Consider the following 13,136-nt stretch of genomic DNA (forward strand, 5'->3'; position numbering starts at 1 on the left):
CCCAAACTCATTCTAGGAGGCCACCATCACCCTGATACCAAAACCAGGCAAAGATGTCACAAAAAAAGAAAATTACAGGCCAATATCACTGATAAACATAGATGCAAAATTCCTCAACAAAATACTAGCCAACAGCACAATAAAAAGATCATACACCATGATCAAGTGGGGTTTATCCCTGGAATGCAAGGATTCTTCAGTATATGCAAATCAATCAATGTGATACATCATATTAACAAATTGAAGGATAAAAAGCATATCATAATCTCAATAGATGTGGAAAAAGCTTTTGACAAAATTCAACATCAATTTATGATAAAAAATTCTCCAGAAAACGGGCATAGAAGGAAATTACCTCAACATAATAAAAGCCATATATGACAGACCAACAGCCAACACTGTTCTAAATGGCGAAAAACTGAAAGCATTCCCTGTAAGATCAGGAACGAGACAAGGGTGTCCACTCTCACCATTATTATTCAACATAGTTTTGGAAGTTTTAACCACAGCAATCAGAGAAGAAAATGAAATAAAAGGAATCCAAATTGGAAAAGAAGTAAAATTGTCACTCTTTGTAGATGACATGATACTATACATAGAAAACCCTAAAGATTCTACCAGAGAACTGCTAGCACTAATCGATGAATTCAGTAAAGTAGCAGGATATAAAATTAATACACAGAAATCTCTTGCATTCCTAAACACTAACAACAAAAAAGCAGAAAGAGAAATTAAGGAAACTCTCCCATTTACCATTGCAACAAAAAGAATAAAATACCTAGGAATAAACTTGCCTAAGGAGGGAAAAGACCTGTATGCAGAAAACTATAAAACACTGATGAAAGAAATCAAAGATGATACAAACAGGTGGAGGGACATACCACATCCTTGAATTGGAAGAATCAACACTGTGAAAATGACTATCTTACACAAAGTTATTTACGGATTCAACGCAATCCCTATCAAATTACCAATGGCATTTTTCACAGAACTAGAACAAGAAATCTTATGATTTGTATGGAAACGCAAAAGGCCCCGAATAGCCAAAGAAATCTTGAGAAAGAAAGACGGAGTTGGTGGAATTAGGCTTCCTGACTTCAGGCTATACTACAAGGCTACAGTGATCAAGATAGTATGGTACTGGAACAAAAATAGAAAGGTAGATCAACGGAACAGAACAGAGAACCCAGAGGTAAACCCACACACATATGGGCACCTTATCTTTGACAAAGGAGGCAAGAATATGCAATGGAAAAAAGACAGCCTCTTCAATAACTGGTGCTGGGAAAATTGGACAGCAACATGTAAAAGAATGAAATTACAACACTTCCTAACACTGCACACAAAAATAAACTCAAAATGGATTAAAGACCTAAATGGAAGGCCAGACACTATAAAACTACTAGAGGAGAACATAGGCAGAACACTCTATGACATACATCAAAGCAACATCCTTTTTGACCCACCTCCTAGAATAATGGAAATAAAATAGAAAATAAACAAATGGGATCTAATGAAACTTAAAAGCTTTTGTAAGCGAAAGAAACCATAAACAAGACAAGAAGACAACCCTCAGATGGGAGAAAATAGTCACCAATTGAGCAAAGGACAAAGGATTCATCTCTAAAATATACAAGCAGCTCATGCAGCTTAATACCAAAAAAGCAAATTATCCAATCCACAAATGGGCGGAAGACCTAAATAGACATATCTCCAAAGAAGACATACAGAGGGCCAACAAACATGTGAAAAGATGCTCAACATCACTACTCATTAAAGAAATGCAAGTCAAAGCCACAATGAGGTATCACCTCACTCTGGTGAGAATGGCCATCATCAAAAAATCTAGAAAAAAAATTTGAAGAGGGTGTGGAGAAAAGGGAACCCTCCTGAACTATTGGTGGGAATGTAAGCTGGTATAGCCACTATGGAAAACAGTTTGGAGTTTCTTTAAAAAACTAAAAATGGAACTACCATATGACCCAGTAATTCCACTACTGGGCATATACCCAGAGAAAACCATAATCCAAAAAGAAACATGAACCATAATGTTCATTGCAGCACTATTTACAATAGCCAGGACATGGAAGCAACCTAAATGCCCATCAACAGATGAATGGATAAAGAAGATGTGGCACATATACACAATGGAATATTACTAAGCCATAAAAAGGAATGAGATTGAACTATATGTAATGAGGTGGATAGACCTAGAGATGGTCATACAGAGGGAAGTAAGCCAGAAAGAGAAAAACAAATACCGTATGCTAACTCACATATATTGAATCTGAAGAAATGGTACTGATGAACTCAGTGACAGGGCAAGAGTGGAGATGCAGATGTAGAGAATGGACTCGAGGACACGGGGCTGGGGTGGGGGATGGGGGGCGAAGAGGAAGCTTGGATGAAGTGAGAGAGTAGCATAGACATAGATTCACTACCAATTGTAAAATAGATAGCTAGTGAGAAGTTGCTGTATAACAAAGGGAGATCAACTGGATGATGGGTGATGCTTTAGAGGGCAAGACAGGGAGGGTGGGAGGGAGTTGCGGGAGGGAGGCGACGTGGGGATATATGTATAAATACAGCTGATTCACTTTGGTGTACCTCAAAAACTGGTATAAGTGTAAAGCAATTATATTCCAATAAAGAGCTTAAAAACACACACACAAATAAGTGTATAATAGCACGGGATGCTACAACTTAAAATAGGAAGAGCATTAGCTCTTCCTAAGAAGTAATGGACTTTTACAACTGGGAGGTCCATGGTGACTTATGAGAGAAGAATGATCAACACTAGGTGAGTGTCATTATAAATTCAGGTGGTCACATCAGGTACTACTTGTCTGATTCCATCATTGGACCGTTTTTTGAATTGAGATTCCTGAACATTTCTGGTCCTCTGAAGCCACTCTATCTTGTCCTCAGCCCCACTATGGTGTTAGGAAATGCAAGACACACCTGCTACCTTGGCTGGAACGTTGTCTGAACCTGGTGGAGGGTATTTTCCTTGCTTCCCAGACAGCCTGCTTAATTCTGAGTTGTGGGCTACACTGTGGAGAGTCAGCTGCCACGCGTCTCACCTGCTTTTCAGCAACACCTATTGAGCCCTACTTTGTACAGGAACTGGACAACGTTACCATTTGAAACTGGAATAACTGAGGTGGAACACTGCTTACTGATAGAATTCTTAGGCTTTCTGATTTTTATTCTTCATTGATGAGAAGTTTCACATTTCTGTGTCCATCAGCTCAGTATTGCAAAATAGACAATTTCTACATCCTAGTGCTTATGTAATATATAACATTTTTCACAGTCTGATTTTATGTAGGGAGGGTTCTAAGTGAGGAAATCCAGCTTAGCTACATCCAGTTTCTTGTCTGGCAACATACAAAGTTTCCTATTCTGATGGCTTTTACTAAGCTGACCTGAGAGAACACTGTGAAACAAATGCCTTTAATCAGACAATGCATTTTACACATTAGAGAAAAGAGCCTGTGTCTTTTAATAAGGCCCTTTCACAAGGAGGGGACATGAATTGAGGATCTTGAGAGAAAATTTATATCAGCAAGGAGGTTAGCTAAGGGACTCTTATAAAGAAGATTAAATTACAGAGTATGCTGTGTCCTAATTTATCCTTCCATGTTCTACATTCGACTATGAAGTCATTTCAAAGGAAAAAAAATTCAGATACATTAGCAGGAAAAATACAGAAAACTAGGACTGCCCTCTGGTGTTTCTTTCGATACATCACAGAAAACTAAAAGCCTCAGAAAATTTGACAGCATCCAGTTTTCTGACTTAAAATTAAATTGCAGAAACTAAAGATGGGGAAAAAAATTCCCCCTTTCCAGTAATTTATAGTTTCTTATTCATTCCCTGGGAAAAAACAGAATAGTAGATGGAATTTTTCAAGTGTTCACCTCTGAAGTTCTCTCTGATCTTTACTTGTAATGGTATTATTTTATTTTAAAAATAGACATGAACTGAGAAGTCTCTGTACCTCACACTCAATTTTGCTGTCAACCTAAAAATTCTCTAAAAAATAAAGTCTATTAAAAATAGGCCTCGTGGTCCTAAATGATATTGGAAATAGATGAATAGCAATGTGGCTCTAGAGATGGAAGAAAACTGATTCTAGTTCACTCCATATTATTGAGGACAGCTCTGGGGTTCTGCGTCCTCCCTGCAAGTGGTGCTTCCTGGGAGACCACAGGCACCTTGTGATAATCATACTTCTAGATCTACAGTGTTTTCTAATATGGTCCAAAGACAGCACAGAGACACCTGCTAGTGGCTGTAAGACAACAAGGAGGTGAGAAATTCCGTTATTTCCCACCTTTTGTGGTTGGCTTGATCTCGCTACTGTATTTTTTGGAAGGCTCTTGTTGAGAAGGTCCTGGATGGTTCAATCCCATTGTTCTGTGCAGAGAGAGACGGGAAATCCCTTGGGAAATCATTTATGTTCCCTCCTACAGACTGTTTGATGGCTGCTGTATTTGGGATAGTAGCTCCTTTCTCATAGGCCGTAATTTGTAGGCTGGGAGGATGAATGTTAACATGACGCCAAGATCCACAAACGTGGGCTCATTTGAGCCTCAGTCACTCAGGACTAATTCCAAACAAGCCAGGTCAGGGCTTTTCATTTAGGGGGGAAGAGCCGATTGGGAAGACAGAATGAGGGTGGGCTGCCGGTGTTCCCTGCTGGTCTCTCTCTAGCTTGTTGGAGTCAAAACAGCAATTGGGAGTCCAACGGCAAATCAATAAATGAATGAACAAAAAGAATGAATAAAAATAAATTCTAGTGCCATGTGGACACCCTTTCAGCAATAATTCTATCTCCCTTTGGTGAATGGGATGATGTGTCAGGGCTGATGCTCAGAGGATGAGAACCTGCACAGGGACCTCAGTGGACGGCCTCTGAGTAGAGGAACAGGGCCACCCACCGTGTCATCTACTCTGCGTCTCTGGACTTTGATGGCGGGATCTGATGGTAGCATTCAGCAGGTGAGAGTGAAGAGCATGTTTGAGACCAAATAAGGAACTCACACAAGTTCTGAAACCCAACTCTAAGCATATTACCTCTACGTCTTTACTTCAACTCCAGAAGTGCCTCTGCTGACATAGAAACAGCGGAACACACACCTTGATATTCTTCAGCAGAGAGATGGGCCTCTGTGAGCCACATCCCCGCTCTGCCCCGTCTCCCCACCGTTAACCATCCTCACTGTTTACGTAGGGGCCTCTGGGTCCCCTACGGGCTGTAGACTTGGGAAAGCATGTCATTTTAATTAAAAATTAATGACTAAATTAGTTCAGGAATGTTATTCAGCCTTAAAAAGGAAGGAAATTCAGACACGTGCTACAACCTGGACCCCTGAGCACATCGTCCTCAGTGAGCTAAGCAGGCACAGAAAGGCAGCGCTGTCTGATTCCACCGACATACACGAGATTCCTAGACTAGTCAGATTCCCTGGGACAGAAAGGAGAAGGGTGGTTGCCGGGGCCGGGTGAGGAGACATGGGGGGTTGCTGCCTAATGGCAGCAGAGTTTCAGTTTGGGAAGATGGAAGCGTCCCGGAGATGGACGGTGGTGATGGTAGCACAACAGTGAGAATGGACTTAATGCCACTGACCTCTGCATTTAAAAATGGTACATTTTAGGTTATGACATTTTACCTCATTAAAACCAAAATTAATTTGTGTATGCATGCCACAAACCCTGAATGGCTGTGCATGTCAGCTTCTATGCCAGGGGGTGGAGACAGAAAGATGGATTAGACACAGCGCCTACCTCAGAAAGTGTTATAAACATTTCTATGAAAACGTCATGAATTTGACGAACCATTATTTTGTTTTCTTTGAAATTTCCTTCTTGGGTACTCATTCTTTTGTTTAAGAAACACTTTAGCTCTGTAAGTATTATTCAGTGATATTAATATTAATGATAATAAATCCCACGTTTTGAAATACTAGGTACCCTAACTTTTCATTCCTTCACAATGGATTAAGCTGCCTGTTGTACTTGTGAGGGTCATAGATTCGTGCTAAAGTCCCTCATTTCCAGCACAGCAAGGGTGAGCCTGCTGCCGGGTCTCAGTGGGGGAAGGGCAGGGCAGGAAGACAAGGTGGGAGGTGGGAAGGAGGCAGGGGAGGCATGAAGCGCATGTGAGGACAAGCCCAACAGCAAAATCAGTAGGTGGCGTCCACTGACTCTCCGTGAGGGCCTCTGGGCTTTGATCTTGATGAGCCGGCTGGCAGTATTCATGGGAACGCATCCAATCAGCTATAATTCCAGACAATTGTGTCCCTTAGAAGGATTCAGAAGTGTATTGTCAAATGAGGTGGCAAGGAGGACCTTGCTTTGTATGTGGAGACAGTGGGGAGAAAATAAAACCACTGGGAAGACCCACGTAGGTGGGAAACAAAGGAAGGAGAAGGGCCCGAGAGGGCGCCCCCGGCTCGTTTCTGGAAGATGCTTGAAAGGCACTGGGTGCTTTACCAACTTACTGTGGGGTAGGGGTGGGAGCAGAACACCGTGTACTTTCGGATGATGCCATTCAGCTTGAGGGGCGGCAGCCAGGACACGAAGACCATGGAGGCCGAGGCCGCAGCCGCCTTCACCCCCGCGGGGGGACCTGGAACTGGAGAAGCAGAACGTTTAGTGACAGGATGACGGCGCTCCCCTCCCCCTCCTGGGCCCACTGCCCCCAGGACCCCCGCCCCCGCCGGGCCTGGCCACTCTCTCTGCATCTCTCTTCAGGAGTCGGCGTGGTGGACTGAACCGTGTCCCTCAAAACCAATGCCAACTACAGACCGGCACTTGCCACCTGCCTCTGCAAGGATGAGGTCACCGGCCACTGCAGCTGCTGACCTTCCACACCCCCGGAAAGGAGCTCAGGGTGGAGATCAGGAACGAGGCGCTCTGGGAAAAACTGGCAGAACGGGTCTTCAGATGGTTAAGTATTTTCAGGAGCTGATCTTACGAGCCCATTTCTTGCATCTCCTCGTATCTAGAAAAGCACTAAAATCCTTTACGGGGATGTCTGCTCCTCGTGACCAGCAGCCAGTCTCTGCCAACGTGTGTGCTTCACTGCACGTACCACCCCCTGTCACTAAAATCATAAATAGCACCGACCTCACCCCTACCTCTCTGGAGCAGTTTCTCAGAGCCATCTGAGAGGCTGTCTCCCAGGCTGCAGCCCTCATTCTGCCCCCGATAAAACTTAACTCGCAACACTCACATTGTGCATTGTTTCCCTTCAGTCCACACCCACATGTTGAAGTCCTAACCCCACTGCCCCAGAATGTGACCTTATCTGGGGATGGAATCTTTACAGAGAAAATCAAGTTAAATGGGGTTATTCAGGGGAACCCTGACCCAGCATGGCTGCTGTCCTTATGGAGAAAGAGAGAGACACGCGTAGAGGGAAACAGTGTGAAGACACAGCGAGAGATGCCCATCTACAAGCCGGAGACTGCTTCTCCCTTACGGCCCACCACCTGGATCTTGAACTTCTCGCCTCCAGACCCGTGAGACAACACATTCCCGTTGTTGGTCCACGGCCTGTGGGACGTTGTCACAGCCGCCCTGGGTGCTGAAGCAGTGTCTTTCTGGCCAGTGACCTAGGAGTTCCACCAGCCCTGTCTTTGGGCATGTCGCCCAAGAGCCTAGCTTAGCAAGAATCCTGCCCAATCAGTTTAGCCAGAATCCCCACAAATATCTGATCACTTCTGATATCTGATCAAAGTCCTCCTTCTCCACCACCCCCAGGTGATCTCTGATCATCCTCACCTGCCTTCTGCAAAACTCCCATGAGGTCAGTTCAGCCAGAACGCCCCTCATCCCTGATGCTTCCTCTTAGTAATTTTTCACCCGATGCCTCCACTCCCTCCCCTTTCCTCCTTGGCTCTAAATTCCCACGTTTCGTTGCTGTATTGAGAGCTGAGCCCACTCTCTCTCCCCCTGCAAAGCCCCCTCGTGGCTGTGCCTTCACCTACCAAATTGTTCCCCTGAATGAAGTCTGCCTCACTGTTCTGTAACCAGCGTCGTGAATAATTTTGTCTTTGATCAGTTCAAGCCCTGATTTTCCTGGGAGCCTCCTCTACCCTTTTCAGTCCCTGGTGATTTCCTGCCTCTGAGTAGTGGCAAATTTAGCTTCTGGGTCACTCTTGTTTCTGCTACAGTGTTTGGCTTTGAATGGGCTTGTCGGGAGTACATCTTGCTTTTTGAGTTAGAGAGGAAAGAGGCAGGTTACCTCGGTCATCAGAGACCACTGTCCCATGCCCAAAACACTTTGTAATGGCACCTACATGTGGCTCAGGAGAAGTACAGAAACAATTTTTATGAGTGTGGATTTTTGTGTCAAAAATTCACCGTTCATGCAGATGACAAACTCCCCTCTGTAAATCACCTAAGGTGCACAAAAGGGTGTTGACAATATGAAGCATAATTTGGGAAGTGAGATGGAACATAAATGCCCCTCTGCCCATCCTTTTGTTTTCCAGGTTGAAGACAGAGAGTGAGGTGAGGTGGGTGGAACATGGGATAAAGAGGAGAGAGTGTTTAATCTTCTGTGAGAGAAACCACAAGGTTATTGCTTTGTTCCTCATGTTTTAAACTGTTCATGTAGAGAGTGATTCCCTCCTTGTTGGAGACCTTGAAATTCAAACCAATATAAGTCCCCTGTGAGTCCCTGGGGGAAGCTTTGAGTCTCTTCCTGCTCCAATAACAACATAAACTCACAGTAAATATTTTTTGGAGTTGAATGTGTATCTCATAATTGTCACCTTCTAGGTGACAATTCTAGGTCAAATTGATGTTCAGATTTTGACCTTGACTCTCTAGGTCAAAACAACAAAGCCAACAATGCTGGCAAGAGTTAACTTGGGTTGGACACAGTCATCATTTGAAAATATAAAATCTTGAGATCAGTTTTTGAAAAGTTCCACCAACGGCAGAAGGTCTAGAAAAAGGAACACACTTGAGCGATGAAGCGTGGATTAATAGGTCCTTGGGAACAAGGCACCTTTGTCCTGAATATGCTTAGTTTCCTACAGGTGACGGCAATCACCAAGACATCCACAACCTGGCTCAGAGCCACAGGTGTACTAAGGGTAGGGCGGACATGTGCTTAATATTCCCTCGCTAACAGATTAGCCCAGAACCCTCCATTTCTTCTGTAAAGCAAACCACCCAGCTGGCGTCCTCCAGGCCAGACACTCCCTCTGGCCAGCTTCCTTCTAGGACCCCAAGTACTTTGGCAACAACTAGTTGGCTGTCTCTTCATCACGGGTCAGTCAGGCTTGTTTTCACTCTGTTTGTGACAATTGTACTTGTCAAGGTAACAGAATTTAATTTATGGAAACCAATGAAATACGAGTGCACAAAGAAAGCTGTTTTTATGACAATCGATGGGACATCTTTGGAAAAGCTTTCTAAATTTAAGTTAAAAAAAAAGAGGCTTCATTTAGATTTGGGCAAGACTAATGAGAAGAGCAGGACACATGGCAAAAATTCAAGGCAAACAGATAAAAAGGAATTAAAAAGCAGATTATTGGCCAATGACAAAACATTTTCACTCCATGATCATGAAACTTAAAGTGGAAGTTGCTGGTTACCCATGAAGAATACAGTTCAAGGAGTGAAACAGGACACAGAACTCTAATTTCTTCACCCAAAATTAAAGGAATGAGCCTGGATCATTTGATTAGACAATGAGTATATAGTAAATGTATATTTATATGTTTTAAGTTAAAATACGTTTGAGTTATGTCCCTTGGTCACTGTAAAATGTAGTGATTCCTTCTCTAGTAGGTTATTTCCATTAACTTTCCTCAATCACATCAGATCAAAGGGCTTTTCTTGCACTGACTATCTGAACCCTTATGTGGGCCCTCATATACCGATTTATGATCTATCTTGTACAATCTTTCCTTGTAGGGTCGTTAGAATTTTGCACAGGAAAATAATAACTATATAGAAACTGAGGAGCAAGACATTCTGGAAAAGTTTTCAGGATAGCTGTGCTAATACTTTAAGAACTGGAATTTAAAAGTTTAGTTTTGGTTTGGATTGCACCATAAAGGTTAAAGGTGGGCCTTGCAGCCTCCACTGCTGGCTTTTGTCCAACTTTACCACTTGGTTCTGTGTCCTGGGCAAGTTCACACGTTCTCTAATAAGTCTTAGTTTCTTCATCCATGAAGCTGGAACAATAATTATACCTATTTATCATTTTAGGATTATGAGAGACAATTCACGTAAAGAATTAATATGGAGTCCTGTATATAATAGGCACTGAATAAACTCATTTGTCATTGGTAATAACCATGGTCATTTCTTTATAGTACATACTGCTAAAAGATGCTGGCCTTTACTTTGTGACTCAGTGTTGTACTATAAACCCCAGATGCTGAAAATTGCAGGAGACAGAAATGGTTTAGGATGGCATATCTGGGACATAGTTGGTTAAAACAGTCCTAGTCATCAGGTTACATTTTGGTAATCTGCTTTTCTCTTATGAATATACATGCAAGCTTAGGCAGCATTCACAAATTTCTGGCCACCATTGAGTGAACTTCTGGCTCCAGATCTGATTGGTTGAGGTAAAGAACGCAGCGGCCGAGAACCATCTCTTCTATATTCTCCCACGTGCCCAGACCTCCCCGTGCACACAGACGCTGTTAGAGCTCTCGTATCGGATCGCCCTGGCATCTCCACTCTCACCTATCCTGTTCAAAACAGAGCGCACCACCTTCTCCCCAGGCCTCCCTCCTCCCGTCCCGTATTGCAGGAAATGGTTACAAGAGCCAGAAACTAGAATTCTCATCCCCTCTCCTTGCTTCTCGGTGGATGTGTAAGGTTGGTGTGCCCTTCAGACTTCCACGTGGACACATCCAGGCAGTGGCTGAGTTCTCTTCCTGGCTCTGTGTTATGCCACAGCACTGGACCCCTTTTCTGGTCCCTGGATGTGGTGTGGTGCGTCTCCCACGTGAGGTCATTGACACGTGACGACCGAGAGCCTTGGGACTGTTTCCCACCCTCCACCTTGTCATTGGCAACTCTTACTCATCTCTCAGCTTCTCCTAACTCACTTTCTCAGGAAACCATCTCTGTTACTGCCTAGGTGAGGTCAGGACGCCCGGTCGTGTCTGCAGATGCTTCTTCAGGGCATTTGTCATAACCCACTCAGGAGTGATTGGTAAATATCTGTCTCCTCAGCAGCCTGCGAGCCCCCCTGCCTGTTCTCTGCTGTGTCTCCAGGGTCCGGGCCAGCGTCTGGAACACACGAGGTCCTCCAAGTAGATTTTCTAAATGAGCTCAGGGTACCAGGCAGGATTCTAAGATGGTGCCCGAGAGTCTCACCCTCTGATGTCCACACCTGCATAATTCCTCCCCTTGAATGTGGGTGGTGCCTGTCACTGTGGGGGATGGATCACTCTCAAAATCAGGTTACATTCTGTGCAAAGGTGAAGAGACTTTGCAGATATAATTAGGGACCCAGTCAGCTGACTTTAAGTTAATTGAAAGGAGAGTACCTTGGGTGGGCCTGACCTAATCAGATGAGCCTCTTCAAAGGGGGTCTAGAAGTCAGAGAGGGACCTGGGGCAGTAGAGACAGGCTCCCGATGGGGATGAAGAGGGAAACTGCCCTGCTGGGGCCACGTGGCAGGGAGGGATGGGTGGCCTCTGGGAGCTGAGGGGGTGGTCTCAGCCCTACAGTCACACGGAGCTGGGTCCTGCTGACCACCCATGAGCTCGGGTGAGGACCGGACCTCAGGTGAGACCACAGGCTCAGCCAGCGTGCTGATTTCAGCCTGTGAGACCCTGAGTGGGGGACCAGGCTCACCTGTGCCTGGATTCCCGATCCCGAGAAATGGTGAGATAATGAACTTGTATTGGTTTAAGAGGCTAAGTTTGTGATGACTTGTTACACAGCATAGAAAACAGGGCCACACAGTCAAGCCACCTAAGCGTGTATCTTAGTGCAAAATATCAGGGTTATTCTTCTATAAAAACATTGCCTTGATTTCAAGTGAGGCAAAAGCCTGAACACCTCATAGACACGGCGGGCAGTGCCATTGTTCTCACCGTCATCTTTCTGGTCGTGGTGTCAGGCACGGGGGTGTGTGTGTGTGTGTGTGTGTGGTGTGTGTGGTTGTGTGGTATGTGTGTGTGGTATGTGTGTGTGACGTATGTGTATAGTATGTCTGCATGTGCTGTGTGTGTGTGCTGTGTGTAATGTGAGTGTGTGTATAGTGTGTGGTGTGTGTGGTGTGCATGTGATGTGTGTGGTTGTGTGGTGTGTGTGTGTGGTGTGTGGTGTGTGTGTGCGGGGTGTGTGTGTGTGGTGTGTGGTGTGTGTGTGATGTGTGTGGTGTGTGTGGTTGTGTGGTGTGTGTGTGTGGTGTGTGGTGTGTGTGGTATGTGTGTGGTGTGTGTGTGTGTGTGGTGTGTGGTGTGTGTGTGTGTGCATGTGTGCATGTGTGTGTGGTCGTGGGGTGTGTGTGTGCATGTGTGTGGTGTGGGTGGCTGTGTGGTGTGTGTGCATGTGTGTGGTGTGAGTGCTCTGTGGTGTGTATGTGATGTATGTAATGTGTATGGTGTGGTGTGTGTGTGTACACACCCGTGTGTGTGCATGTGACCCGCCACAACAACCAGGTCCACGTGAGCCCCAGGCTCCACAGTGGCCTCTCTGAGCTGTGATCAGACAACATGACCCTGCAGAGACACACCACAACAGCGGCTGTCCTCAAGGCCAAGCGGTGTACAAGGTCCCCTTTCTCTTCCCATTTCCGTCAGACTCTAGTACGTCGGGCCTTTGCTCTCACTAGAGCAGTGGTTTCCAAACACTCTCTAAAGTGGACAAATCTTTCACGTGCCATGTGGGAGACCCACGTGTAACACAAAAGGAGTGGAGTGGCGCTTCCTGATGCAGAGCAGGGAGCCCGCCAGGGGGCCTCCCGATGACCACTGGGCACCTCTGCGCCCCCCAGGAGCCCTTGGACTTCCTAGGAACCCGTGTGAGAATCACTGCAGTGGAGGGAGCTTGGACATCCACAGGGCAGAAGGCCTCCTAGGACAGCCTGGTCTGTTGTGCTGCTGGCGTATCCGTCGCTGCACAGAGCACATCACACC

General features: G+C 45.1%; 1 protein-coding gene across 1 annotated transcript in view; it reads right to left on the minus strand.

The window, feature by feature from the left end:
* DSCAM (DS cell adhesion molecule) overlaps window positions 1–13,136 on the minus strand; it is a 653,261-nt gene that overhangs the window by 87,560 nt on the left and 552,565 nt on the right. Inside the window, exon 20 of the mRNA XM_057696448.1 lies at window positions 6,510–6,643. Coding sequence (XP_057552431.1) covers window positions 6,510–6,643 — 134 coding nt within the window. The remainder of the gene's footprint in view (window positions 1–6,509; window positions 6,644–13,136) is intronic.

Source organism: Hippopotamus amphibius, chromosome 10 (genome assembly GCF_030028045.1).
Source record: "Hippopotamus amphibius kiboko isolate mHipAmp2 chromosome 10, mHipAmp2.hap2, whole genome shotgun sequence".
Taxonomy (NCBI): domain Eukaryota; kingdom Metazoa; phylum Chordata; class Mammalia; order Artiodactyla; family Hippopotamidae; genus Hippopotamus; species Hippopotamus amphibius.